At 55.2% G+C, this 26,568-nt stretch overlaps 6 protein-coding genes across 6 annotated transcripts; 3 read left to right on the top strand and 3 right to left on the bottom strand.

Annotated features, from left to right (window-relative positions):
- Positions 1-1,380: 1,380 nt before the first annotated feature.
- BJ171DRAFT_497928 (uncharacterized protein) lies at positions 1,381-8,953 on the bottom strand. The gene is made up of 8 exons (XM_053110319.1): positions 8,374-8,953; positions 5,508-8,124; positions 4,778-5,152; positions 4,269-4,639; positions 3,687-4,140; positions 3,421-3,561; positions 2,512-3,300; positions 1,381-2,368 (listed from the first exon to the last, which is right to left on the bottom strand). Exons 1-8 carry the CDS (start codon positions 8,793-8,795, stop codon positions 1,691-1,693), a joined length of 5,847 nt encoding a protein of 1,948 aa, XP_052968549.1. The 5' UTR covers positions 8,796-8,953; the 3' UTR covers positions 1,381-1,690.
- A 1,167-nt stretch (positions 8,954-10,120) lies between these two features.
- BJ171DRAFT_497926 (uncharacterized protein) lies at positions 10,121-12,476 on the top strand. The gene is made up of 5 exons (XM_053110318.1): positions 10,121-10,239; positions 10,396-10,631; positions 11,219-11,270; positions 11,487-11,740; positions 11,900-12,476. Exons 1-5 carry the CDS (start codon positions 10,176-10,178, stop codon positions 12,182-12,184), a joined length of 891 nt encoding a protein of 296 aa, XP_052968548.1. The 5' UTR covers positions 10,121-10,175; the 3' UTR covers positions 12,185-12,476.
- An 806-nt stretch (positions 12,477-13,282) lies between these two features.
- Positions 13,283-14,617, top strand: BJ171DRAFT_497923 (Alpha/Beta hydrolase protein). Its single transcript, XM_053110317.1, has 3 exons — positions 13,283-13,539; positions 13,661-13,761; positions 13,936-14,617. The coding sequence occupies exons 1-3, from the start codon at positions 13,356-13,358 to the stop codon at positions 14,458-14,460; spliced, it is 810 nt and encodes a 269-aa protein (XP_052968547.1). The 5' UTR covers positions 13,283-13,355; the 3' UTR covers positions 14,461-14,617.
- Positions 14,618-15,914: 1,297 nt separating this feature from the next.
- BJ171DRAFT_497913 (autophagy-related protein) lies at positions 15,915-17,871 on the bottom strand. The gene is made up of 10 exons (XM_053110316.1): positions 17,733-17,871; positions 17,611-17,627; positions 17,443-17,479; positions 17,264-17,349; positions 17,079-17,099; positions 16,851-16,931; positions 16,616-16,693; positions 16,479-16,524; positions 16,228-16,361; positions 15,915-16,119 (listed from the first exon to the last, which is right to left on the bottom strand). Exons 1-10 carry the CDS (start codon positions 17,740-17,742, stop codon positions 16,045-16,047), a joined length of 585 nt encoding a protein of 194 aa, XP_052968546.1. The 5' UTR covers positions 17,743-17,871; the 3' UTR covers positions 15,915-16,044.
- Positions 17,872-17,907: 36 nt separating this feature from the next.
- BJ171DRAFT_597610 (uncharacterized protein) lies at positions 17,908-22,408 on the top strand (the record flags this gene model as incomplete). Its single annotated transcript, XM_053114772.1, has 10 exons — positions 17,908-18,297; positions 18,420-19,097; positions 19,280-19,660; positions 19,751-20,121; positions 20,280-20,456; positions 20,608-20,887; positions 21,025-21,153; positions 21,232-21,822; positions 21,928-22,281; positions 22,373-22,408. Exons 1-10 carry the CDS (start codon positions 18,238-18,240, stop codon positions 22,406-22,408), a joined length of 3,057 nt encoding a protein of 1,018 aa, XP_052968545.1. The 5' UTR covers positions 17,908-18,237.
- An 89-nt stretch (positions 22,409-22,497) lies between these two features.
- On the bottom strand, positions 22,498-26,444 carry BJ171DRAFT_597609 (uncharacterized protein; the record flags this gene model as incomplete). Its single annotated transcript, XM_053114771.1, has 10 exons — positions 26,305-26,444; positions 26,055-26,210; positions 25,805-25,865; positions 25,333-25,504; positions 24,740-25,103; positions 24,483-24,553; positions 23,759-24,029; positions 23,530-23,584; positions 23,030-23,261; positions 22,498-22,527 (listed from the first exon to the last, which is right to left on the bottom strand). The coding sequence occupies exons 2-10, from the start codon at positions 26,134-26,136 to the stop codon at positions 22,498-22,500; spliced, it is 1,338 nt and encodes a 445-aa protein (XP_052968544.1). The 5' UTR covers positions 26,137-26,210; positions 26,305-26,444.
- Positions 26,445-26,568: the final 124 nt, after the last annotated feature.

The raw sequence follows: 26,568 nt of genomic DNA, 5'->3' as shown, positions 1-26,568 counted from the left end.
ATCTGCAGAAGCAGTGGTGGTGAGCGACGGAGCAACAGACGACCAAGCGTGCGTGGGGTCAGAATACGAACCAGAGACAGGCTCCGACTGTGACTTGGCTTTCTTGGGCCTGGGTGGCCGAGGCTGGCCATCACCGGCACCCTTGCGCTTCGGAGGCATGGGAACAGAGGATGCTGGATGCCTGCCAGTGGTACTGGTCAGAACAGAGACTTTTTTTATCGTACAATGGCGCGATGATCCGATCAAGGCGAGATGAGGGAAGAAAGCAGCAGGACGAAGGTGTGGCATTTATACCCGAGAGCAGGAGCCCGACTTTGCGGGCTGGTTGGGGAAGCGACCTGTTCAAAAATCGCCGAGAGGTTCAAGCCAGGGATGTGAACGTGAGAACGGCGGCTTGATTGGAGGGAACTCAACCCCAGAAGCGCATCGCTCGCTCAATCAGCCGTGGGAAGACATCTGGAAGCACCCTCCGAACGGCAGACTCAAACAGGGTCACCATCCCGACTCTGAACCCCTCTGACGCATTCAGCGCTGCCACCTTCCTGTACTGACGCTTCACAATCCCAAAGAAGTTCTCGATGGGATTGAAGTCGAGTGAGGCAGGTGGGGTGAAGATCACTGACCATCCTCGGCGCTCGATGCAGTCCAGGACAGCCCTTGTCTTGTGCATGCTGACATTGTCCATCACAATCACAGAGTCGTCTGGGAAGCTCGCTCGCTCAAAGAACTCGACCATCGAGTGTGTCTTGAATGATGTGGGGATGTACATGCGATGCAGCACACCAGAGTGGTTGATGGCAAATGCAGCCGAGACAGACTTGTGTTTCATGTGATTGCGCTGGCGAAGCGGAGCACCCTTCGGTGAGTATCCGTAAAGAGGAAAAATGGATCTCCTGATCCCTGTCTCGTCGACAAAGACGAATCGCCGTGGGTCGATGGAGCGGACCTGGTCCCTGAACTGTGCCACTCGCTCATCCAGTCGCTTGGACTTGTAGAGGTGTGTTGCCCTCTTGTGTGAGAGACCTGCTCGGTGGATGGCAGTGTGGCAGAGTGAGAGTGATACTTTCCTCTGGAGGATGGACTCGAGCTTGCATCGCAACACAGGACCAGTCTGGAACGGGTCCTGTTCAATCAGGGTGCGAATGACTGGACATGCCTGCTCGAAGAAAGTGGATCTGCGAGCTGGGACCCGGGATGGGTCATCCAGCTTGCATCCTCGGTGCCATCGATGGATGGTGCTCTTGGATACACTGAATATGGAGGCGACCTTACGCAGGCTATGGATGAGGGCGTAGCATCGCAATGCGGCGGTGCGAAAGTCGGATGTGTGGCGAATGGTCATGGCCAGCGCGCGATAACATTGGGTAACAAAATATTCGATGAATGGTCAAAATCCCGGGTGTCCCGTTTTTTATTGGATTGCCTGTAATGACTCGATAATTCAAAAGGCTCTGGTGCTCACGACTTTGGCTGCCTTCATTTTCAGAACTTGCTCCACGACCGCTTGCCCGGGCTTGGCGGCTGCATTCTCTCACAATATCCAAGCACATGCACGCATCCGACCCGCTGCTTCGGCTCCAGGCCAATTTTCCAGAGATGCATCCTCGAAGCTTCAAGCGATATGCACACATCTCTGCTGTCCTCCGGGGTGCCGTCGCTGACGGTCGCCTGCAGTGGGTCGTCGTCTGCGCTACTGGTTGCGGCGCTCCTTGCGGATAACGAGCTGCAGCTCGACCCACTTTCGGCCCTCGTCTCGCTCCGTCGCCGGAAGGTCGTCCTGCTTTTCGTATCGGAATCGAGCCAACCGCAACAGGAACTCCTTCTCCTTCCCGGCCTGGACGCCGCTCTCGTAATCGCGGCGCAGGCGAGAAAGATCTTCGTGATAGGCGTTGATGAGACTGGTTACCTCGAGGAATTTGCGAGTCTCCAGCACCCTCTTGGCGAGACCTCCGCCTTCGGCGTGGAAAAAGTCTCGGAGGGTCTTGAGCACCCATCCGGCCATCGATATCTGGCGCTTGTTGAGGACCCGACGCTCCTTCTCGATCTGGCCAAAGAGTGGCGGAATCATGATCGACTCCAGTATCTGCAGGGTGTCGTCCCAGGTCTTCTTGATGACCTCGGGGGCTTTGATCGTTGACAGGTGCTCGCAAAGTGTCTTCAGATTCTTGTCCAGATAGTCTGTGAGCGGGATCAGAGCAGCGTCCACTTCGCGTACGCTCACTGGAAGATCAATCGAGACGCCTGTGGCTGTCTCGCGCGAATACTGTGTTGCAGCCGTCAGAGCCGTGAAGAAGCCCTTCTGGGGAATCGCCACCGCTTCGTGGTCCTTGATGGCCTTGGAAATCAACTCGCGGACATATGGCGAGATCTAGGTATTCGGAAGAAGGGCACACAAAACAGCCTGTCAGTCCCCGAATCTCTCTGTTCGCTCTCGTTTCGACCTGTGCTTGGTTAGGCAGTTGGACCTGGGTGACTCTTGACCCCATCACACTGGAGCAACGAATAGCTCACCCTCGCCGTCAGAGCTCGGATCAGATCGTCGTTGGATCGTCCCAGACGCTCCACGCTTCTTTTGAACCAGAACTCGACGTCTTCATCCTCGCCTTCCAAGGCCAGGCGGAGCAACACACGGCCCTGGGGCTCCATCTCCACATAAACTTCGTGTGTTTGGTGGTCAGCCATCTTCCGCCTCAGGCGGGTGGACTTGGAGAGGTCGATTGCAGCCTTGCCTACAACATCGGCAAAGGTCAGCAGATTCTTGCTGTTCACCTGGACCTCGAGCTTGTTGACGGGCGGCAGGATGACTTGGAAGGTTTCGTCCCAGGTCGGATTGAGCGTGTCGTTTATGGTTCTGGATCGCGCTAGCTCAGCACTGGCGCCGGTCAAGACGACGGGCCCGGACTTTTCGGCTGGCTTGTTCACAGTCGTTGCCGGGAGCATCTCGTGTCCAGGGATGACAATGACATGCCCGGCATTCACTTTGTTGCTGATGGCCGTGGGGTCATCCTCGCTGGGCGGAGGAACCACGGTGCCTTCGGGGACGCGGATAATGCAGAAGGGGTTTGCGAATCCGTTCTTGTTGATCGGCTTGAGGTTCTCGGCGTACACAATCTGCAGCTTGAGCATGCCGTGGATCATCTCCTCGAGGGGTTCCTGATTGATCGGAGACCGAAGCTTCATCGGTGCCAGCGTTGCTCTGTAGTTCTTGGTGGTCTTTGTCAGTCCGCGGACATTCATGCGGTCCGACAAATCATCAAGCTTTTCCCGTGCGAACTCAATATTGGACAGCTTTACACAGGACTGAAAACGGAGAACAGGCACACGTTAGTTGGTGGGCCACAATCAGAACGACGGTGGTGTTCGGGCCGCTGTTCGCCCGTTTACCAGCGCTAGCAGGTGACCGAGCTGATGCATTCGTACCTGCATGGCGATATCGGCGGGGCCGGTCTTTTTTTGCTGGATCAGCCGCTGGGTTACGCTCTGCCAGGATTTATCTTCTTCGCTCTTGATCTCGCCCTCGACCGTGGCTTCGCAATAGAATTCAATTGCCTTGGAGACCGTCTGATCGAGCCAGCGCAGTGGAGTTTATCAGTTCCTTTCCTTTCTTCCTTTTTTTGCCGCGGCGTAACCAGGTTGGCCTCATAGCGACTGAATGTGGTCTCCCGTGTGCCATACAGTTGACCTACCTTGGCGAAAGCTTGGTAAAAGCCGGCGTTCTGGACATCGTTTGCCCACTTGAGGTTGGCCAGAATCTCAAGTTCGGAGTGGATCACCGTGAACAGGTCCGTGATCGAGCTTGAATGGGGCGGTGCATCCTCTGGCCGTTCGGCTTCGGGCTCAAACGAGTCAGCCGAGATGGCATTTTTCACCCAGTTCATCGTCTCGGATGACAAATGCTCGAGCCACTGGGTCACGAACGGAGCGAACCGCTGCTCCGCCCGGATATCCGATGTGCCCCACGATGGCGCCATCTGCGAGTAGTTTTCCTCCATGTCCTTGACGCTTCGGTAGAGGCTAAAGAGATGCTTTGCTGCCGAGGAGGCTGCCTCGGCCGAGCCAATCAGTTCCTGATTACACTCGAGCGTTTTGCTAAAGCTCTGGAGATAGGTTTCCGCATTGATCTTGACAATGTCCAGTTCGCTGGGGTGTTTCAAGTAACGGGTGGTGAGCCGTACTATGAGCATCGGTGCGCACGATTGAATCGCCACAGCAACGCAGTAGTAAGGCTGTCGGTTCCTTCAAGACTCCGCCGTGGCCAATGCACTTACCGATCAAACGCTGGGGCAAAGTATCGGATGTCCGCCTCGAGCTCCTCGGTCAGGTGGTCGGCCAGTTTCTGAAGACCCTCTATGACGCCAATGATGTCTGTCTCGTCAAAGGGCGAGCAGAGCTCCTCAAGCTTCATGAAACGCATCTCGACGGCTTCGGTCATGATGATCTTGATCTCCTCTCTGAAGCTTTCCTGGAGTTCTGGGTGGTTGTTGCGGAAGAGCGTGTTCTTGTGGATCATGCGAAGCATGAGGATGGTGGTTTCAAGGCCGCCGCGGGGTTGGTTCTTTGGGAAGAACTCCTTGTACTTGACAATGTGCGACCGGTAGTAGTCGTTCATCTGGTCGAGTAGATCGACCATGATCGGACGCTGTGAACGGCAACATTGATATAGAGTCAACCAGTTAAACCACGATGGAACTCAGCAGCGGGAGGTCTTGCCAGTTGATGATGCGGAACCGCGCTTCACTTGCTTGGTGGTGATGTGTAGGATGCTCGGGGCACTTACGTCCGTGCTGCCAATCCATCCGGGGGCCTTCATACTTTCGTACAGCGTTTCATGGGCCGCCAGTAGCGCGTTGGTGGGCACCTCGTAGCTCTTGTACTTGTCAAAGAGCAGCTCGAGGTAGGCAATGACCTGGAAGCAGTTGCCTACTGCCCATGTTCGCCCAAAGGCCTTCAGGAGAGTCTCTGACTCGGGCGACAGGAGCATGGATATAGTTTCGTCCATGACATTCGACGACGTGATCACGTTCATGTCCAGCACAAGACAGCAGCGCAGGAGCGTCTTGTAGAGCGAGCGAAGATTCACGCGGCACGACAGCAGCTGCGATTGCAGGAAGGATGCGGTGTTTGCGGGTTCGGTGTTCACGGGGGCCGCTCGCTGGGACGTCGGCGCCAAATTACAGTTGCTGCGTTAGATTGGATGGGCCGACACAAGCACTGTGCATGCGGCGGGTGCAGATGAATGTGGGGAGGGGAGGGGAGGGGAGGGAGGGCGCACGACTTGTATGCTGGGAAGGCGGTTTCCCACGCCCGCATCGGCGGAACGAAGGGATACACTGTTCGCGAATCGATTGAATCGCCGCGCATACGTTCGCATAGTCGCAAAATCCATACTGGATACGCCATTTCTTTGCCACACAACCGAAGCAAAGGCTTTCGGCCAAAGGAACGGCCGCGAGGACGTGGGTTGCCGTAAAAACTGTGTTCGCTGCTTCCTCCCCGCTTAAACTTACATCATGGCCCGGCAAATCAAAGTCGATCAGAATTTCACCTCCGACAAACTTGTCACTCTTGCCTTTCTTTCCACCGCGAGGCTCAAGGCGGTACCAGCGGCTGATGTAGCCGTCACGTGTGCAGCTCTTGATGATCTCGATGACGTTCAGCCGCACTTTGCCCAGGAACTCTTCCTTGCGGCTGTCCATGACCGTGATTTCAATCACATCCGTCAGGTTTTTCGCCTGCAGCTTCAGGTGCTGCTGCCAGATCGGAGAGTTCGTGGGAGGTGACACGTCCGTCTTGTAGATTTCGTTGGTGAGCTCGCGCTCTTTGCGCTGCTTTTTTGTTTCGTTCTCGAGGGCAACATCGTCGGGGATGCTTCCAAATTCGATTTGGCAAAAGGCTTCGCGTGGTTTGGACGGATCCTTTGACAGCAGTCCCTCTGCTTCGACAATCTTGATCGCAATCGCCTGGGAGACTGCCGGGTTGGGTTTCTCGGCCGGTGGAGTATCTTTGGTCAGGTACTTTGCCTTCAACAGCTCGACCAAGACATATTGGAATCCCTTTCCAACCTGCTCCCCCCAGCTCTCGAAGCCTTCGGTGTTCAAAAAGTCTTCAGGATTAGCGGTGGCGACCGGGTCCTTCTTCAGGGTGGTGATCACGGCACGGACATACTCAGGGGTAACCAAAGACTCGTCGATGGGCTGGGACTGCTCCAGCTCCAAGCTTCGCTGGTGCAGTCGCTCTTCTTCTTCGAGCTGTTGACGCTCACGTCGTTCGCGGTCGATTCGAGCATTTTCGTTGTTGCGATCGCGTTCTCGCTCCGAGACTATTCGCTGACGCTCCATCTCCTGCTCCTGCCGCTCCTTCTCAGCAGCCTTTTCGGCTGCCTCGAGTTCGGCGCGCTCGTTGCGTGGCACTCTCTCTCGCCGGGTTCCTTGGCGACCTACGGTTCCACGAGATCGGGGTCCGTCCCGATCCCGATCGCGGTCGCGTTCACGCTCTGCTTCTCGAAGACGATTGGCTTCGCGCTCACGTTCGAGCTCGCGTTCCGTTTCCAGCTGGCGTTCCCGTTCTCTTTCGCGCTCCCTCTCCTGTTCCTTTTCGAGCTCGAGTGCTCGCTGGCGTTCTTCTCGTTCCTTTTCGCGCTCCAGTTCCAGCTCTCGTTCACGTTCGCGTTCACGTTCACGTTCACGTTCCCGTTCCCGTTCCCGTTCATGTTCGTGCTCCCGTTCGCGATCGACAACGGAGCCAGAGCCAGGTTCGCGGGACTCGTTTTCAGTCGTCATGGTGGCATTCCGCTTGAGGCTACGAGCACGGGCGATCTTCTGGGCTCGGTCAGAGTCAAATGCATGATTCCGCACAGGCGGGCGCTCAGGCTCGGCGGAATCTTCGACAGGCGCAGGGAGAGCATCTTGGCTCTTGTCTCTGTGAACAGTTCTCTTGCGTGAGACTCCAAGGACGAGCTTGCTCTCGGGTACAACTGCTGGCTCGGTAGATTCCTCATCAAGGCCGTTCTCGGGCGACGTCCGGGACACAGAGCCACCAACTTTGCGCTCGGGCTCTCGTGGAGGCAGGGAGGCGGCCGAGATGGCAGGCGATCCAGCGGCATTGGAATACTTGCCGCGGTCGGGGTCCTTGCGTCCGCGAGCACGGTCAGCCAGTTCACGTTCAGTAGGGTCCATGAGGGACTCTCGTTCTCGACGCCCACGCTCCAGCCGCTCCTTTTCTTGCTTGACTCGGTCGAGCTTTTCCTGAGCCAGCACGGAGCTGTCAGAAGGCCAGTCTCGGTTTTCATGGCTGTCACCGCTTCCGCCGCCTCGTCTGCGCTCTGGCCGGGAGCGAGATGGCAGGGTGCCGGAGCTCTTGTCAGGGTCATCTCCGAGCTTCTTAGCAGCCGCAGAAGGAGCACCGTTCGGGTTTCTTCGCAGGAGATCGAGACTCTGGGCCATCTTCTCGAGTTCGTCCATCTCGTTGAGATTCTCGCTCAGCAGGGCATCGAGGTTCCCTGCCCGCTCAGGGCGCTCAGGGGCAGGGTCTCGCATGGCCCTTCGGGATGCCATATACGGCGACGGAGCGGCTGCGGGAATATCGGCCGCCGAGTCCGGTGCAATCGAGGGTTTGCGATGAGAGAGAGTGTCCCAATCGCCATTGTCGTGTCCGCGGAAACCTCGTTGTGGCCGGGCAGGATGTGCCGAGGGTGTGTCAAGACCTGCAGCCGAGTCCGGAGCGATGGAAGGCTTGCGATGCGATGTCATGCTCTCAAGGTCCTTGAGCATGTCCTCCATCGACATGTTGGCAGAGTTGCGGCTTGGTTCGGCTCGCGGCGGCACCTTCGCTCTGGGTGGAATGCCGGAGGCTGGGAGTGGTGGTTCGTCGAATCCGTCGGGGGGTGCTGCTCCTCGGGCGCCTCGATCTCCCCGGTCTCCCCGATCTCGTGCTCTCGACGGAGAACGTCGTCGGCGGGAAGTAGCGGGGGTGTCGTCTGGGGCAGCCGAGCCGCGGCTGCGATGGCCTTCTCGGCTCAGGGACGACGACATGCTTGGAGAAACGTACTTGGAGGCATCGCCGTCGACATGTGGGAGCGCCGGAGACATGACCCGCCTGGGTGGGGCTTCAGCAACGACTCGGTCTCTGTACAATGCGACAGAGGCCTACGTTAGCTTTGAACAAATGGACATGGGGCTCGGCAGAACAGCCAAGCATAGCCTCGCTTGCCCTCCCTCCCTCTCCCGCCAGCGGTCATAAGCGAGCCAAAGTAGGTGTAGATTGGCTGCTGAATTGCTGTGCCGGCGAGTGCAGCTGCCTAAAAGAATCGACATGGATCTTGTCCGGGCTGTGGTCAGGGCCGGGGGACGTATACGGAGACGGATGCAGCAGTACCTGGCCGTTCGATGATAGCCACCGTCAGGGGACGAGGACAAGACCGATACATCCGTGGACGAGGGGTCTCGCCGCAAGGCCAGACCATGCCGGGTCGACGCCGCTGTTCTCGGAGGGGGCTGCTCGTCGTCAAGGTGGCTGGGCGATGGGGGACGCCGTTGGGGCACTCGAGCGGCATGCGAGGCACCCCGAGCCGGAGGAACGTCGGTGGAATAGTCTTGCGAGTCGTAGGAGTCTGCCGGCGAGATGGTGTTGCCGTTGTGCGAGCTCGGGGTGAAGTACCCGTCGGCATTGCGGGCCAGTATGCGAGGGCCGGTCGGTGACGAGGCTGAGGGCGAGACAACCGGGGACCCGCTATTCAGGTTTCGGTCCGAGTGAGACCTATCCCGCATTTTCTGCCTGAAGTTGAAGACATCAGACATTGCTGCGGGGGAAAGAGAGGGGCAAGAGCAGCCCGGCTATGCAACGGCGGACAGGAGTGTGAAGAGCCACAGGCCGACACTGTGAGCAGGATGCAGGGTGCAGGTCAAGCCAAGGGCCGATGGAGCCAGGTCTGCGGGGTCAAAGGAGGAGGAGCTCGAGCAGCCTCGGGATGGATCGAAGGAATCAGGGCCAGCGCCGAGACGGCGGCGAGAGGAGGAGAGAGAGGTGCGAGAGCCACACGGCGTTGGCCACGCAGACGAGAGGAGCGACGGCACCACTGAAGGCCGCTGCCGCAGCCCATTTTTGGAAGCCGTGCCCCAAACACCAGCGAGCGGCTGTTTCAATGGTTCTGATGGCATGGCTCTGATGGTATGGCTCCGATGATATGGTTCCTGGCATAGCTCCTGGCATAGCTCCTGGCATAGCTCCTGGCATAGCTCCTGGCATGGCTCTTGGCATGGCTCTTGGCATGGCTCCTGGGATTGCAGCCCAGGTGCTGTCTGGCAGCAGATGCGACGACAATGCGCTCGGCCTCGGTGGAGGACATGGGCTTACCGGGCGTCCCTTTCCCTGTGGGCGAAAGAGAAAGAGGCGCCTGGCCGTGCTGTGGAACGGAAGCGAGGACAGCGCCAAATCGGCAGCCCGTGCGGTTTCCACGGCAGCGGCGGCCTTGCCTGCGACATGTCTGTTTCCCACGCCCAGCGCAGAGGCCCCACATGCATGACAGAGCTCGCCGATACGGCTGCGGGCAAAGAGAAACAAGACAGATCCAGACCACACGATGTCGCTGCCAAGTAGAGGGCGTGCACGTCGGCCTGTCTGATCTTGCTTGGCCGTCTTGCGAACAGTTCCCGCTTACAGCGTTCCCAAAACGAAACGGGACACCAGTAGTATAGGGGTATATGAGGAACTATACCGGTTTTTTTGCGGGGGACGGTGGGGTCGGTAGACGACAGAAACGGTATAGCTCCTCATATACCCCTATACTATGCGTGCGGCTCTGTTGGACTCATTTCATCGTAACTATGCTGGCACGAGGGAATAGGGAGCATGTCCTGATTCTCCCTGAAAACATTTCACTCGTCCATCTATCTGCCCGACCACCCGCTTCGCCGCACATGCGCCCGGGGTCACTACTGGCCGCCTCGGTCATGCAATGGCCATGCGACGGCCGCATTTGTGCCTGTCATGGCCAGGCCCGCTGCTTTGTGGATGTTCTCGGCGAGATCCTTTGGTGCGCCGATCTCTCCAGCGAGAAGGGAAAGCGCGCCTTCGCGAAATCGAGCAACTCCTGTCGGGGAGCCAGAGCGACCACCACGGCATCGTCCTGCCCTCGTATCTGCAGCCTCGCCGGCCTCCGTGTTCGCTCGCACAGCGCCATGCCCCCGCCCCAACTGCCAGTTCGAGGCCGACGGCCCCTCAGCACTTGCTGCGGCTGCCTATGTGTGTGTCTCGCCGCAACACCCTCGGGCTCATGCATCTCATCGAACGTTTGTCTGCTGGCTGACCGGTTGCCCCCCCCCTTGCCTCTGGCGGCGCTCGACCTTCTGCTGCCCACCTGCTCGACTGCTCGCTCACATCTTGTCCAATTGTCCTCAGCGCTGCGAACCGGCTCTCTGATCGTTATCGGCCTCAACTGGTGGTGCGACCTGGCTGTCATTGCCGTTCTTTCGAGTCTCTTCGTCCTCACCCGGAGTCGCCCATCCTTTCTGGAAAACTACATCGAGCTGAGCTCGTTCGATTTCGCCTTTTGGGCCAAGTTCGGCCTGTGGTCGATATTTCTGGCATATGTGGATCTGGTGATTATGTCACTTGGAATGCTCGGAGCCATCACGGTAATATTGGATATTTCCCCTCCTGGACGGTTGAGAATCGGGCTGGCCGACATTGTGGATGCTTGGTCGGACGGTATCGTGGACACTGTATCCGTGGGGTCGGGATGACGAAACCTCGATAGAGCGACCTGCTTTGGCAAGGTTGCTACAAAACGTGAGGCATAGCCTCGTTGCGGTCCGAGCTGGGCTCGCTTCCATCGTCTCGTTCCCAACATCAACGATACAGATCCCATGACGAACATACTCGTCGCTAGGTCACATGCGAGGCATGGACAGATGCGATACAACCCAAGTGGATTCGACCCGATCGAGCGAATGCGGCCAAAATCGGGGCTCCTCCGAGTTTCCTGATCCCTGGTGTCAGCCTCGATTCAACGGCGCTTCTGGAGCTTGGGCGCTAGCGCCACTCTACTGACGAAGCCACCATCTCGACCATGGGGACTGGTTATTCGGGGCGTGGATTTATTCGGATACCGTTATCGCACCTCGATCCCAAGAACTGACGGAACACCGCTTTCTCATCGCGCATGCGACTCATCCCACACTGACCCCAATGGCATCAAATGCCTCATCTTCGACGCGTTTAGCAAGATCTGCGTCTCATCAGCATGTTCAACCTCTACTACTGGATTCATATCGGTCGGTATCTTGGTGCCGATTTCGGAGCCATCACAGTCGATCCGAGGCATTACTCAACGACATCGACAGCATGGCACACTGGCGGGTGCACTTGCCAAGCCCTGGCTGCTTCTTGCATCATTACGTTGCAAGGCCCTCGCTGGACACAGGATGGACATGCGTTCCGCTTCAGATTGACGGAATTAACGCCCAGTCAATCTCTGACCCCTCGAATAGGTCTGGGCCACCTCGGAATGATCTACTTCCACTACACCCTCCTCAGCATCACCTGCGCGTCCTACACCTCGTCTGGAGCCGTTCCGGCACATCCTATCCATGACATCCAAGCGCGCATGCTGGGGATCCCGACCCAAACACTATTTGAGTTTGACGGCGCGGACGAGTTTTGCGACTTTGCCACTGGCGACGTCAAGTTCTGGGATGGACTCTATGAAAGCACGGTCGGCGAGGTTCTGAACCTCCTCATATCGGTATGATCCTTGAGGGGCTGTCCTGTGGATGGCCAGCCGCAGAGATCAGCTTGGATCCAAAGGCGGAGAGGGAGTGCCTGTGTGTGAGGGAGATGGAGGGAGTTGCTCGATGGAGAGCTGGCGCCGATGCTCACGCACACCATGTCTGCTCCTCTCCAGCTTTACCTTGCCCTCGTGATTCAGTCGTTCACCGAGGAGCTCAAGTCGCGCATGCGGCCCGTCCATCATGCTTATCCGCCGCCAGAAGCACAGACGCTACCTGATACCGAGCCCGCGGCTGCATCCTCCGGATCTACACCACCAGTACCGTCGCCATCTGAATCGGCGACCTTGGCGAGACCAGATACTTCATCAAGCACCGCATCGCAGCCGGGCGCAGAGAAAGCATCCGTTGAAGCTGGACACGCCACGGCAGGGTCGTCGTCGGAGACGGTGGCGGCATGAGTTTGGTCCAGGCCGAGCGCAATACAGCCGTCTTGCTGTCGTCTTGCTGTCGTCTTGCTGCCATCTTGCTGCTGCACTGCGAGCGCCATGGCGGCCCAGAAACCACATGGCGTTGTGCCACCGCCGCCCAGCTGCGCACACGGAGCGCGTGTGACCAGGCATCGCCCAGCTTCCCGCCGAGAAGACCGCGCGCCGTGTCCAGGGCAGCCGGAAATTATATTTTAATTTATCAGATGTGGGCCTGCGATTGGCCCGTGTGTGTGTGCAGTCGCACAAATAGAAAAGTTTGAGGCCGTCGATCCCATTCGAACCGCACCCGCGGCGCGTATAAAAGTTGCCCACCAGCAGCACCTTCTTGAGCTCCCTCTCAGGTCTAATCCATTTCACTTAGGTACATATCGGCTGTTGAGGCAGCGAGCCACGTCCGCCGTGGCCTTTGGGTGTACCCAGCTTGGCTGGCTGGTCGGTTGAAGGCAGCACTCCCACCCGTCTCTTCAACGCACCGCTGACGTACCCTGCTCCTCACCCATCCCACAGACATGCGTGACAAGTGGAGAAAGAAGCGCCAAAGGCGTCTCAAGCGTAAGAGAAGAAAGATGCGCGCTCGTTCCAAGGTTGGTACACTGTGCCTGTTTCGCGGCGATCGTCTGTGGATCCCACCGTGTTCCGATGGCGCTAACCGTACTCGTGCGTCCTCTCTCTCTCTTAGTAAACAACTGGATCGGCAGCTTTGAAGACTCGAATCATCAAACGCTTGAACCGCCTGCATCCGACTGAGCCATGCTGTTGCGCTTGTCCGACTGTGACCCTCTCGAATAAATGGAATAGTGTGGATTTTTGAACTCGCTTGGGTGTGTTCCCCATGTGCTTCGAGCCCCATCGAGACCGCAAGACAGCGGAGGTGCGTGGGACGCCAGCCAGCACGATCTCGGACCGAAAGGAACGTGTAATCGTTCGGTCGGTGCTGGGCGGCTGTTGCATCTGGGATTTGCTGGGATCATGGACGCTGGCTGATCCAGGGAAGCAAGCAAGCAAGGAGGCGCATCTGGCCAAAGATGGCCAATGGCTGGCCGCTCTCCAGGCACCGGCTTGCTTTCGTTGAGCGCCAGCCCTTCAGCCCCGTCGCCGCTCTCATCTGCGGTTTATCTGCCCCTGAGCACGACAAGACGACATGCTGGTGATCGAGTCGCTGAGCGATGTCCAGACATCGTCTGGTCCGATGCGGATCCACTTCTTCCAGCCCAATACCCTGCCCAACTACCCGAATGCCAAGTTCCCGGGCGTGCTCGTCTTTACCGAGATCTACCAGGTCACCGGGCCACTCGAGCGGTTCTGTCGCCAGATAGCCTCGCATGGTATGTCCCCTGGCCTGGTCCGTCGAGTGTAGCCGGTCTTTTCATTTCCAATTCTCCAGCGTGCCGTAACGGTCTCTTGCGTTTCGCCTTCTGCGACCCCTCCTGGCTATTCGATCTGCAGGGTATGTTGTCGCATGTCCCGAGTCCTTCCACGAGTTTGAGCCCCTGGGCATGCAGATCCCCTATGACGTCGAGGGCACCGATCGAGGCAACCGCTACAAGGTACGTCCGTGCGCCGAGCTTGAGTGATCGCAGCCATCGGGGCGGAGCCCTTTGCAGGAAAGATGAAATCGCATCGTCCAGTGCTGTGCTTCAGGATATGCTGATTTGGAGCCCACATCCTCACCCTTGCCATGCATCGGATTTGGTCTCACACCGCCTGCACTGAATCACCAGGTCGACAAGCTCGTGTCGGCCTACGATGAAGATGCTCGCCTTGCCTTGGATGAACTTGCTCGTCACCCAAACTGCAACGGCAAGCTTGGCACCACGGGGATGTGTCTCGGTGGCCATCTGGCCTTCCGGGCTGCTCTCGACCCTCGAGTCCGTGCCGCCGTCTGTTACTTTGCCACCGATATCCACTCCAGAACTCTCGGCAAGGGTGGCGACGACTCGCTCGAGCGGGCCGGCGAGATCCAAGCCGAGCTGTTGATGATCTGGGGCAAGCAGGACACACACATCCCCTATGCTGGTCGACAGCTGATCCACTCCAAGCTTGCAGCCCATCCTGGCTTGGTGTTCTCTTGGTGTGAGTACCAAGCCCAGCACGCCTTTATCCGCGACGAGCTGTCCAAGGGCCGCTACGACGCCTCGCTGGCCCGAATCTGCTTTGAGTCTCTCCTCGAGCTCTTCCACCGCAAGCTCTCTCTGGATCTTGGAGACAGGATTGAGGGATCCAGCCGAATCGAACATGTGTGCTGATTCCGCCATTACGAGCTCTTGTGGTAGTTTGCCGAGGTCTTCCAGGAACCCGGGTCGGTTGCCAGCGGCTTCAACATCATGCTCATCTGGTACAATGGGTTCTCGCGGCCGCATATGTAGATGCATATCCGTTCGGAATACATACGTGTTGAGCCGAGAGGGTTTGAAGTATGGAGCGAGGGCGTCTGAGCCACGGAGTAAGTCATGGGCGTTGATTCTCTGGTGGATCTATTGTGTCTGATGAACTGCATGCATCTCAGTCGAGCACCTCGGATGCACACTTTGTCAGCCTGCAGAGGGGCAAACGAGTCGCTTGGCTGCCCCATGGGTCTTGAATGAGTGCCCGCTGAATCTCCATGGACACGATGCATATTGCTTCCATGGTGTATCCCCCAAAGCCAACCACAACTCCAGTCCCGTTGGATGTTGTTGGGTCATGGTGGACGAGTGTACATTTCGCGTCCGCTGGTCCGTCCTCGCCAGCCGAGAGGACAGCGAGAGCGCGGCCGGTGTTCTCGCGGCCTGTCACGTGCCTGGGATTGTCCCATTTTCTTTTTTCAGCGGGTTCTCATCGGCTTTCGATTTGATCCTGCACCACAGCGAGCAGATCGACACCAGCCGCAATGAACCGCTGCCGAGTCTCCCCGCTGTTTGGAGTGCGGGCTGGCCTTGGCTCGTGGTATCCTGGCACGCACACTGCGTCGTCTTGGAGCCGCTTCGCGCCAATGTCTCCAACAGGCCCACCACCATCCCCACAGAATCCACCATCGTCGTCATCATCATCGGCGTCGTTCTCAACGCAGCCATCGGCATCGGCGACATGCGCCCAAGCGACCCTGTCTGCTGCGATATTTTCGGATATTATATCAAAGGCATGTTCACTGAATCTCGATGGCAGCAGCAATAATTGTGGACGCACAGGCATCTTGGAGCGGCAAACGCAATCATGTCACCGCCCCGTCATCCCGAGCAGCTGCCGACGACGAGATCCGCCTGCATCGGCTCGCCTTGAATATGAGGCAATATCCATCGCATGAGCACAGGGCCTTTCATCTCATCATGATTTTCTACGCTACAGTCTTCAGAGGTCCCCCGAATTCTGTCCGAGTCAATCCACTCACAAGCCTCGTTACTACGATCCAACTTTGAGGAGGATGTGATCGAGGATCTATGAAGCTGGACGATGAGGCGGATACCACAGAGCAACAACGAAGAGGAAGGGCATGGTCGGAGCCGATCCGGCCCGCGGACCGGGCGAATAGCGTGGCCACAAAATGACACCAATGCCCTGTTCGAGTCCCAGCGACCCTGATCTGGATCTGGATCAAGATCTGGATCGTGAATATACAGCGCACGCAAAACGAAACGAACATTCTGTTTCAAGTCACGGCTGTCGTTTTTTTTTCTGGATCCTGAATATACACCAACCATTGTTCACCATGAACAACCGGCGTCCCCAAGGAGACGGACATTGCGATTGGCTTTGGATATGCCTCCAGGAAGCCAGGGAAGGGCCTGAGGGGATTTGGTTTGGGCTAGGGTCAGCTTCATCGAGAAAATACCGCCCCGAGTGTATTTTGGGAATCACGGGTGCCCCGTCTTTTCAAGAAAGAGCTGTATCAGTCCGGTCCACTTCATCTCCGAGTTTGATACGATGATCTGTTGCACCACGGACACGCATTTGGCGCCGAAAAGCAATGGCACAGGTGGGTTAAAGGACGAGCCTCGATGCTTGCCTTGTTGCTCATCGACAGCCAGACCACCGACCTGGAATGGGAAAGGGTATGTGTCGTTGTTGGTTACTGGAGGGATATGGTCCTTGTGGTCATTTGTCTTTTGTGAAATCGATGACAGGCAGTTCAGGAGTTGTGTTTCCACCATTTTCTTGGATTCGATTTGCTCTGTTGTGCCAGGTGGTCAACAGTTTAGCTGTGCATTTTGCTGGCGGCTTCGTCACATTCAGCCGTTTAGTGGCTATGGCCGGTGCAGCGTTCAGTTGCAAGTTTGATGCAACAAACCTTTCTCCGTCTTTGCTTGAGTTAAAGTAAGGGTGACAATCCATTGCTATCGACAAAATGATGGATCTGGAATGGATATCCAAGCTGGGCGGGTCCGATTTGCTGCGACGGATCCGCTCGCCATGTCCAAGACATACCTCCCAGCAGCTATCGTCTGAGACCTTGACGAACCATGTGCTCTTCTTCTCTCGTCTCTCTGAGAACATGATAATGACCTGGCAAAGCGCATGGGAAGTATCGTAGGCCGACATGGTTATGGCGTCTCTGGCGACGACAGCACGGGCAAAGGGCGACGGCGCATCCAGTTGACTCTCGCACCGAGACTGCTCAGAGCCAGCCGCAATCTGCTTCGCATAGCGAGCAAGCGGATACCTGTCCAGTGTTGCTGCCTCCAGCCGCAGGATCAAATGCTCGCAGAAATGCAGCGACCTTCTCTTCGACCAGCCTTTCGATCTGTAGTTCGCCGGCTTTTCGTCAGCCCGGTACAGTAGCTGTCTGTGTTGCAGCGACTGCGGGAGCATGGATCGGATCCCAGCAAACTGTCGGTACGCCTCGTATCGGCCCAGCCGATCATCCATATCTGCTCGGCGTCTACCTCACCTCGGGGTCGTCTAGACGAGGCTGGTGATTGATCGGACGTCCATTGTTCATGCAAAATACGATGGTGAGATCCGAGTCAAGGACGGTGCCAGGCCATGATTTTGACCCTGCAAAAATGCCAGCCTATCGACTTTGCGGCGTTTGGACTCTGGTCTGGGCTGAAGGCCTCGTTTGCAAGCTCTCACATAAACAATATTCAAAAGCTCGATGTCGGCATCCTTTGGTCGGGTCATAGAAAAGCTCCTATGGAACAGTATAGAGTGGATGATGGCTGCCGGGAAGCCGTGGCATATGCATTAGCGGCGAGGGTTGGGCCTTTGATGCAAATGTTCGTTGGATGCCGGTGCGACTAGGTCAAACAAACCTCGAAGGACATCCTTGAGGTAGTAGCGCTCAATGGTCTATTCATCCTCGGGGACGTCGGGACGGAAGTGGGAAGCCAGTTAAATGGCTGCTTGTCCGCATCGGGCCGACTTTCGATGAGCAGCCCGCATCTTATCACACATCTCAAGCTCTCGAGTTCCCTGCTCACCAGGTCGAGTGGAAAGTCTGGTGGTGTGTGGTAGCGTCGTGTTAGTGTCGGCTGTGGTTGAAGCGATCAGTGAAAATCAAGTTGATGGGCAACGGCATGGCGGCTGGCGACCCATGGCTTACCGAGAGGCATCTTGCTTGCTTTCCGTTGGTGTGAGGATGACAAGTGTCCGCATGAACAAGCCGGGGGACCAAAGGCCAGGCCCCGGCCCAGCCTCGGTCTCGGTCTCGGTCTCGGTCTCGGTCTCGGTCTCGGTCTCGGTCTCGGTCTCGGTCTCGGTCTCGGTCTCGGTCTCGGTCTCGGTCTCGGTCTCGGTCTCGGTCTCGGTCTCGGTCTCGGTCTCGGTCTCGGTCTCGGTCTCGTCGGAGTTTTTGGCGCGGTCGTCTGCCTCCGCCTGTTGTTCGCTTGCCTTGGTTCCGTCTCGGCGGCGGGCTGGGCTGGGCTGCTCGTCCTGAGCCGAGGGCCCGATGCCTACCAGTCTTGGAGGTGCACAAGTCGGGGGGGGGGGAGACAGAGTCGGCGGTCTGACCCTGTTCTTTGTGCCCTTGCCTTGCGAGTCGCTATCGCTCGACCAAACTGATCTCGACCGAAACCCGCTTGAGAATTGGCGTCGACAGAGCTGCAGCCATGATGCAGCCCTCTCCGTTAACAGCGAGCAGCGGGATTGTCTCATCTGAAATACTTCCGGTAGGACACTTTGTCTTTTTGCAGAGACAATTCAAAATCTGCGCCATCCTGATCGGTACACTCATACGATATCACGGACACCCAACCGCCCCTCTCTGGCGGGATCGTGCTCTGCCTCGCAGGATATAAACGTGCCCAGGATGTATATACTGGCATTAATGAATGTGATACAGCTCGAAAGTCCAGCGTATCCCGCACCCGAGGATTTCCTGGCCTTCGATGGCTTCGAGGAGTGGTCCAATAATCCGTCCCTTCCCAGGCCCTCTTTCCAGGATATCTTGATGGATTACCTGCAGTCCAACTGCCTGCTTTCTCCACAGGACCGAGGTGCTTCGCGTGATACGGCCGCTCACCAAACTCTGAACTTTACTGCAGTCAAGGCAAGTGACCTGGCACCATCTCCAGACGGGCATCCTCGGAACCCATATTGCATGGTTCAAATAGAGCCCAGCCTTCCGAGCCCGGACGGGCAATCCGCAAACGAGCTCGCTGGCTTCGTTACCGATGCCGTTAGCGGTACAACAAGTCCTGTATGGGATCAGCATATAAGCCTCGAAATCAAGAGTATCGCAGATCAGCTCGTCGTCTGTGTCTTTGATAAGAGCGATGGCAAGAAGAAGGACGAGCATCTCGGACAAGTTACCATCTCGGTCATGACCATTGTCCGGTCCTGTGCTTCTGTTGGCTTGTTTTCGGGTTGGTGGTCGCTCGGATCAAAGCCGACGAGGAAGGGCAAGGATAAAGCTGCTGAATGTGGCCAGATTTATCTTGAGTTTTGCCTGGATCGGGCCCCCAAAAAAGTATGTATTCCAAGCTGCCATTACTGCGCTGGTCGCTTGGAGTCTTGCCGATGGCATCAGGCTCGTAGATCTCTCAAGCGTGTCCTCATCATCTGCGAGATATCATTCTAAGATATTCTTGCCAGTACGACAGCGACGCCTCATGTATGTTTGGCTCTCTACGCCCACGTATTGCGATGTAGATTTCGGCCGCTCAGCCAGCAGAGAAACTCAGTGCAATAGCCGAGAAGTTTGCCGTCCTTCAGCAGCGCATCATGTCTACAAAGCTCCGCAATCTCAGCCTCTATCGCCACTTGCTTCGCTCGACTCTGACCTTAGAGCTCACTGTGAACCGAGATCGCATCCTGGACGTCACAAAGTATCTGCTGGGCAACGAAGCCAACCAGATCTTGAAATACTTTGCCAGGGTTTGGGGTGTGGGCCACGCATTTCAGCAGATCATGCTGGTCGAGCTCCTGTTCAGCAAATACCAGTCATTTGAGATCCCGCTCGCTGCCCTCTGGGTCTCTCAAAAAGCTCTCTACGACGGAGCCAAGCAGTCCGGCTGGATCACTGTGCTTGAGGTTGGACACTAATGGCAACTTTGCTTTCGGTGTACACTATGCTATTTGATACCGACCTGCGCTTCTGACAATGTTCCTATGTCCAACTAGCGCGAATACCTCTCGAATCTGCTTTCCGAGATGGCTGTCTACTTCACCAACCAGGTGAAACGCTACAAAGAGCTTTTCCCCAAAAACACGCCCCCAACGAATCTGTATGCCACCTTCATAATGCTACGGATGATCAAGAAGAATGATATTTACCGCGAAGCGCACCCCGAAACGAACCCTAGCTTTCGATTGGATCTACAGCATCATATGGTCGATGCGTGCAAAGCACGTTATCGTCAGCTCAGCGAGCACTCACGGCCCTTTGACCGATCTGACCATCAAGCTGTTATTGAGGGATACATTCGTCTGACCGAGTCTCTGGTGGACGATATCAACTTGGACGTGCAGTATTTTGCTGATCCATTCAAAAGGTACCGTCATGCAGAATTTTCAAAAACGTATGGATCGGATAATACCCCGATGTGGGCTGCTGCCACCCGTCGAGAACATCTGAGCACTTTCTCAGTTTGCGCTCACCCAGTGTTTTTTGGTGCACATGCCCCGTTCCTCTCACCGAACAAATCTTCAGAGAGCTGGATATTGTTGCCATCACAGTTTCCATCTACCAGTATATGCTCAAGACCAGTTTACTCGGTGACCCGGACATCTCGAACTGCAGTGCAAACGAAGAGGTCTCGGAGCTGATGTTCCAACTGCACGAGCGAGTGCAGTCTATGGAGGAGCTCTTTGGAAAGGAATCACTGCTGTACGTACCCGAGCGCAATTATTGGATACTGACATGAGTCTCCAGTATTCTGGAAAGCTATCGGATGCCGTCAGCAGCATATAAAATGAGAGAAGCGATCGCGCATCATCACTCGCATTGAGACCTATTGGTTTGTTTGGTGCGATTGCAGGACGGGATCACGGCCGATCCCCACAAGAGAATCCATCTTCCAGTACTTTGTGAGCTCCTGGATTGATGAATTGCTCTCACAAGCTCCGAATTGGGTATCTAGAGCCATTGATCTTGACGAGTTTTCGACTGTGGTCAGTCAAAGCGATACTGAAGCCCCCGCTTGCTCGAGCTCGGCCCTGGACGTCATGAGCCTCGTTGAGGCCAAGCTGATGAAGCTTTTATCGCTCAAATGGGACGAACCTGAGCAGAAGTACAATTTCATCCTCGATTATTCGAAGGCAAGTAGCGATGTTTGCTGATGGGTCCGGATGTATGCGAGAAGGGCAGATGCTGCGATCCGATCCCAGTTCGTACGCGATGAACTCCGAAAGGTTGCAGAATATCGATCGAGTAACCATCGTGCTGATACCATTAGGTCATTCACGCGATGGTGACCAACTATGTCAACGAGATCAAAAAAACGTGTGTCTCGGCAAACGACTCCATTACAGGGATTCTTCATCCAATATACGGTAGTCGAGAATCTGCCACGGTTTTAGTTGAGGTAGGGCTATGCTGAGCCAACTGGCAATCATGATAATATCCAAAGCAAGCTGACGGACGTGAATCAATATAAATACAGGTGTGCCTGAAGCTATCAAATCTCGATTATCTCGTCAACCGGCTATACCACATCCACTCTCTCCTGCGCGATGCCGTCGATATCTGTCCCAGCACAGATCAAAACTGCTTGGGCGGTAAATTGTCGGTCAGTCTTGTCAAGATCGAAGACGTCGAGGACAATGCATCCCTGAGGATCAATTTTGTGATGCCCACCCGCCCATGGGACGAGGCATGCGAGGGGTTCGACGAGCCACCAACACTCCTTCACGTTGAGTATGCCGATAGCTCGATCGACGGTCCTCCGACTGTGAAGAGCTTCCCTACTGCGGCGCGCCTTGAGGTCCAGCTAATTGCCAAGTCGGGCGAAAGTCCCAAAGCAGCCGAAGTTATAGGGAAGGCATATTTGGAATTGAAGAAAGGCTCCAGTCTGAGAAACATCCTTGAGGATTACAACTCACACGAGCTTTCTATGGAGATGCGGCCTCGTGGCAAACTCACAGTGATGATGCAGCTTCACCGAAATCCGAGCGATATTTCAACTTGGCTCAGCCACAGCAGGGCCGAGATAAGCTCGTCCATTGTGGTACTGATTCGGTACATTGCCTCTCTGGTAAGAAAAATACTGAGAAATTCTGACCAAGGAGTGGAGGCCGGGAGCAGGTGATCCGTTTGAATGGTACTGAATGTAGCGGTTGTGTCAATTCTTGATCCAAAGGTTGCTCCAGATATCCGGGGTATGATGGAAAAGGCCATACGAGACCAGGAGGCTGCACCGGCAAAGCGGCAGCGAGGAGTGCTCGGCGTCTTTGCCGGCATTCAGTACTCCCAGGAAACAGTCGATGGACATATGATCAATGTGCCTGCCACAATGAGGCAGGTTGAAGAGTCGCTTTCTCCGTTCGTGGGTTTGCTTGAAGATTGCTTCAAGACCATCTGTGCGCATCTGTCCACCAGGCTTTCCAATTTGATTATCAAGAAGATTTGGATCGATTTTTTGCTCTCCGCAGAGTCACTGCTTCTACCGCCATTGGCAGGCTCGCTAACGGATCGAGACAGGAAGCTCTGGAACGTACGGCAAACGTCATATCTATCCTTGATGCTGGATGTCTTGAAGCTGTTTTTCCATGCAGATGGTGACGGGCTGCCTCTTGATTCACTAGAGTCAGCAACTTATTCAGAGCTCCAGTGGGTACTGAGCAAGTACAACGAGGATTTGGATGCCTTGAAAGAGCAGTATGAGACATCTTCCAAGGTCGGACATGTATTCACGATGCTCATACGACTTCTAAAGCTTCGAATCGATAAATCCAGTGAACTAGATCCGTCACAAAGGGCAGCGGAAAAGCTATGGCTGGCAGGGCAAATGTCAATGATGTAATGATGATCGTGCTCAATATATTTGTGTGTAATCGATGATATCGATTCGCCCTGTCCTCGAGCCGGTCAGCAAAACGGCAACTTCGTCACAGCGACGGCCGCGTTGTCACTGGGGTGGTAAGCCAGAACAAAAGCACTGTCCATTTCGTCAGTGAACGAGAAACTGAAACAGATTCCCGAACGTGAGTATCGCATGCTTCAACCGAGAGCCCTTCCTCCACTCAATTGGGAGACGAAGCATACGGATAATCCATTCACAGCGATAAGGAAACAAAGTTGGAGGATGTATTCAGGGTAAACGATCCTGAGCATTACACCGGCGGGACAGACGATGATCGTCGTCGTCCCAATTCCGACGAGTATCGTGACGAGCTTGGTCGCCGCGATTGATCACTGCTGGTGCCAAGAAGCCGTCGCTGCATACTAAGACGAGTACGAACGTTGTGTTGCACGCGAGAAGGAAGCTTGGTAAAGATTTTCAGGGGCATGAGAGCAATTGCAGGAATCAGGAGGATAGTCAGTACAATTGCGTTCGACGTGGAAGTCATAAGGCCGTACTGTTGCAGCAAGAAGGTTTCTTGCAATCGAAAGGATCCAAGAAGGATCAGGGCGGTGTATCCAACGATCTTGACCGAGTTGTCGACGGGAGACCGATACGGCATCGTAAAGACCCTGGCAACAGAGCGCGGCAAGCGTGAGTCGGCTGGTGGATAATAGTGATGAGCGGGAGGGGTTGGGCAGATAGAGACTGATATGGGCTGGTTTACAGTGATGTTTTCAGGTGCAGACTCGTTATCAAAATCACACCACAACCACACAACCACACAACCACACAACCACACAACCACACAACCACACAACCACACAACCACACAACCACACAACCACACAACCACACAACCACACAACCACACAACCACACAACCACACAACCACATACCGGATCAAGAGAAACATCCACAGCAGTATGACCACGCAATACGTGGTCACATACTCTGAAACGCGTGTACAGTAGGTCAGATTAAAGCCATTCAGGCGTTCATGTTCTTCCAGCTGATCCCATCCCTGCTGCAGTTGAGTTGCCGCTACAGCATCTACACGCACATTTGCACACGATGCACACGATGCACACGATGCACACGATGCACACGGTGCAGACTCCCGCTTACCTCCTCGAGACTGAATAAGAACCGGAACACCGCTGACGACCGAGCGCTCGACCAGATCAATAGGCATCCACCAGTACCACCCTGGTGTGTAGCAGCAGTACAGGATTTGGTATGGGTCGATCTGAGCTGGCTTCGGGACGGCTTTCTCTGTGGCCTCGCCCTTGTAGTGGCGAGTCACATGTTTGTAGATTGAGATTGGAAGAACAAGGCCGAGGGCGACCAACAACACGCCGGCGATAATGCTGAAGACCAGGTGATATCCGACCCAGCACTGGCGAAGTTGGGTGAGACGGCAGGCAGGTTGATAAGTTGTGTGGTTTCGAGGGCATGGTTCGCAACAAACACGGTTCGAGTCGAGTATCATTTGTGAATTCGACAGTGAGAGTGATAGTTGATGTCCAAACATGGAACAGTTTATCATTCGACGAGATTGCGTTGGCGTGTTGGTAACAGTCGTGATCGTTCAAGGAAATACAGATCGATGCAAGAATATGCAAGTTTGGCATCAGCATAGAGCGCTTTGGACATTTCCACAGCCCTTCGTCCGTCACGCTCCATCTCGAGATTTTCAGCGCAGATATCTCATTACCACCAGAACAACGAATCTTCATTGAGGACACTCAGCATCCATCCTATATATCATATCTCTCCACTGGCTCCACTGGCTCCACTGGCTCCACTGGCTCCACTGGCTCCACTGGCTCCACTGGCTCCACTGGCTCACCTGGATTGATGGATAGCTCCACACTACCGGTGGGTATCCCTCGACTTGTCGGCACGAGAGGATGTTGACGGCTGCAGGATATTGTGCGATAATATACCATATGTAGATACATAGTGATAAAGAGCGGATTCCCGTCCAGTGTGAGTAGGGTCTCATTTGTCACAGACGGAGAGCCATTTAATGACTGTAGCAGCAGCGGCTTGCTGTCTTTTGTTCTCTGGATCCTGTGTGCTCATCGCCTGACCCCAGTGGCATACCTGCGTTGTATACTGGCGTGTAGCAGAACAGCAATATCGTCAACATCACTCCGATGTTGGAGTTGCCGAGGCCGCCCTTGAGATGAGGAAAGTAGTGCAGCCACGTCCTGATAGTCTTTTTGGCCAGATGCGAACGAGGCTCCAATGACAGAATTATTCTCGCGATGATGTACCAGAGGATTTGGCACACAAACATCGCAACCGGAATGAAGAAACTCGAGATCATCTTGAGAAGCGAGGTGAACGGGAAAATGCATCCGCTGCTGATACTGATATTTGTGTTGAAGCTCAAGATCGACAGGCTACTTTGGATCAAGTTGTTATCGCTGAAATTGAACATGAACGATATCTGGTAGATGAAGAGCTGTCGGAGAACAAAAAAGCCAGCTCTTAGTAACGAATATGGCCTCCCGTGCGTCTAGGTACGGTGGTGTGCGGAGTGGAGACTGGCTGATGATGCCTTGTGGAGATATGCGACCAAAATATGGCTGTTCATGCTATCCATCCACTGCTCCAAATATATCATCAGACACAGTGATAAAAGCGTTGTCGGATTGTTGTCGGCCCGATTGACTCGGACAACAATGCCTTACCAGATCCACGAAAAAGTTGTCCTTGGACGGTGGAATGATGTAGATGATCCCAACACCAATAAAGGTCAGAAGGAACGTGAAGGTGTACATCAGAGTATTTTGAACCGTATTGTTGCAGTAGACGCATCGGCCGCTCCATTCGTACATTCCATTCGGACAGCTTCCGCAAAGGCTGCGTGGAGTGGATGATCATAGGCACATTCGAGCCCGCATCGGTTGTTGGTGTTGGTGTTGGTGTTGGTGTTGGTGTTGGTGTTGGTGTTGGTGTTGGTGTTGGTGTTGGTGTTGGTGTTGGTGTTGGTGTTGGTGTTGGTGTTGGTGTTGGTGTTGGTGTTGGTGTTGGTGTTGGTGTTGGTGTAGTTGATCACGGAGGACCATCGTATCAGGAGAAATCGTTGTTGGAAGGATTAAAAACAATAGCGATGTCGGGTTTGGGTGTAATATCGGCGGTAGGTAGACACAATCAGCTTACACTCCAAAGTGATTGTTTGAGCAAGTGTTGTTCTCTGATATTGGACATGTACCGGAGCAGCCTGTGTCGATCCGATATGGTGAAAGAATTTCAAACAGATATTCAAGATGGGTCTGAGTAAATACCGTGTGGAGCCAAGCTATTTGGCGTGGATTATTACTCTTGGCCGTCGGGTCAGTTAATGATGGCAGCTATAAATAGGCAATATATGATTCGTATCTATGTCGTCCGCATCTGCGGTGATACTCACAGCGATTGTCGGATCCACAGTAGAGGAATGCACTGGTAATATCCTGCGCACGTGGGTTGTACCAGTAGTTTTCCGTGACCATGAGGGTGCTTCCAGAACATGTTGCTCCAGTTGGACACGGAAGGCAGGACGAGTTGTAGTTGAGATTGTATGTTCCTTATGATATAAATGTGGTGTTGTGGTGGGTGAGAGGGAATAGTATGCAATCCAAAGGTTGCTCTCCAAAAGGAAAAGGGAAAGCAGGCCATACCAGATAAACACGGGGTGCATATCCATTCACCAAGGTTTGAGAGGAACGGCTCCCATCCTGGGGGACAGTCTGTGATGGGTTGTGACGATCACGGTGGTTGAGGTGCATTTCCGGAACCAACCAACACGGTCCGTGGTGGATGATCGAGGTCGAGTCAGCGAAGCGCAGGAGAGCGGCATCAGCCGGAATGGAATGGGCGGGGGTGCAGAGGCGGCCTTGGCTGCATCTATGTTCCTGCTGTCTAACGGTTCAGCTTTCTGCCCT

The sequence above is a fragment of the Polychytrium aggregatum genome (assembly GCF_025602895.1).
Source record: "Polychytrium aggregatum strain JEL109 chromosome Unknown BJ171scaffold_11, whole genome shotgun sequence".
Lineage (NCBI taxonomy): Eukaryota > Fungi > Chytridiomycota > Chytridiomycetes > Polychytriales > Polychytrium > Polychytrium aggregatum.
The sequence above is the reverse complement of the archived record's forward strand: the minus strand, read 5'-3'. Positions and strand labels throughout refer to the sequence as shown.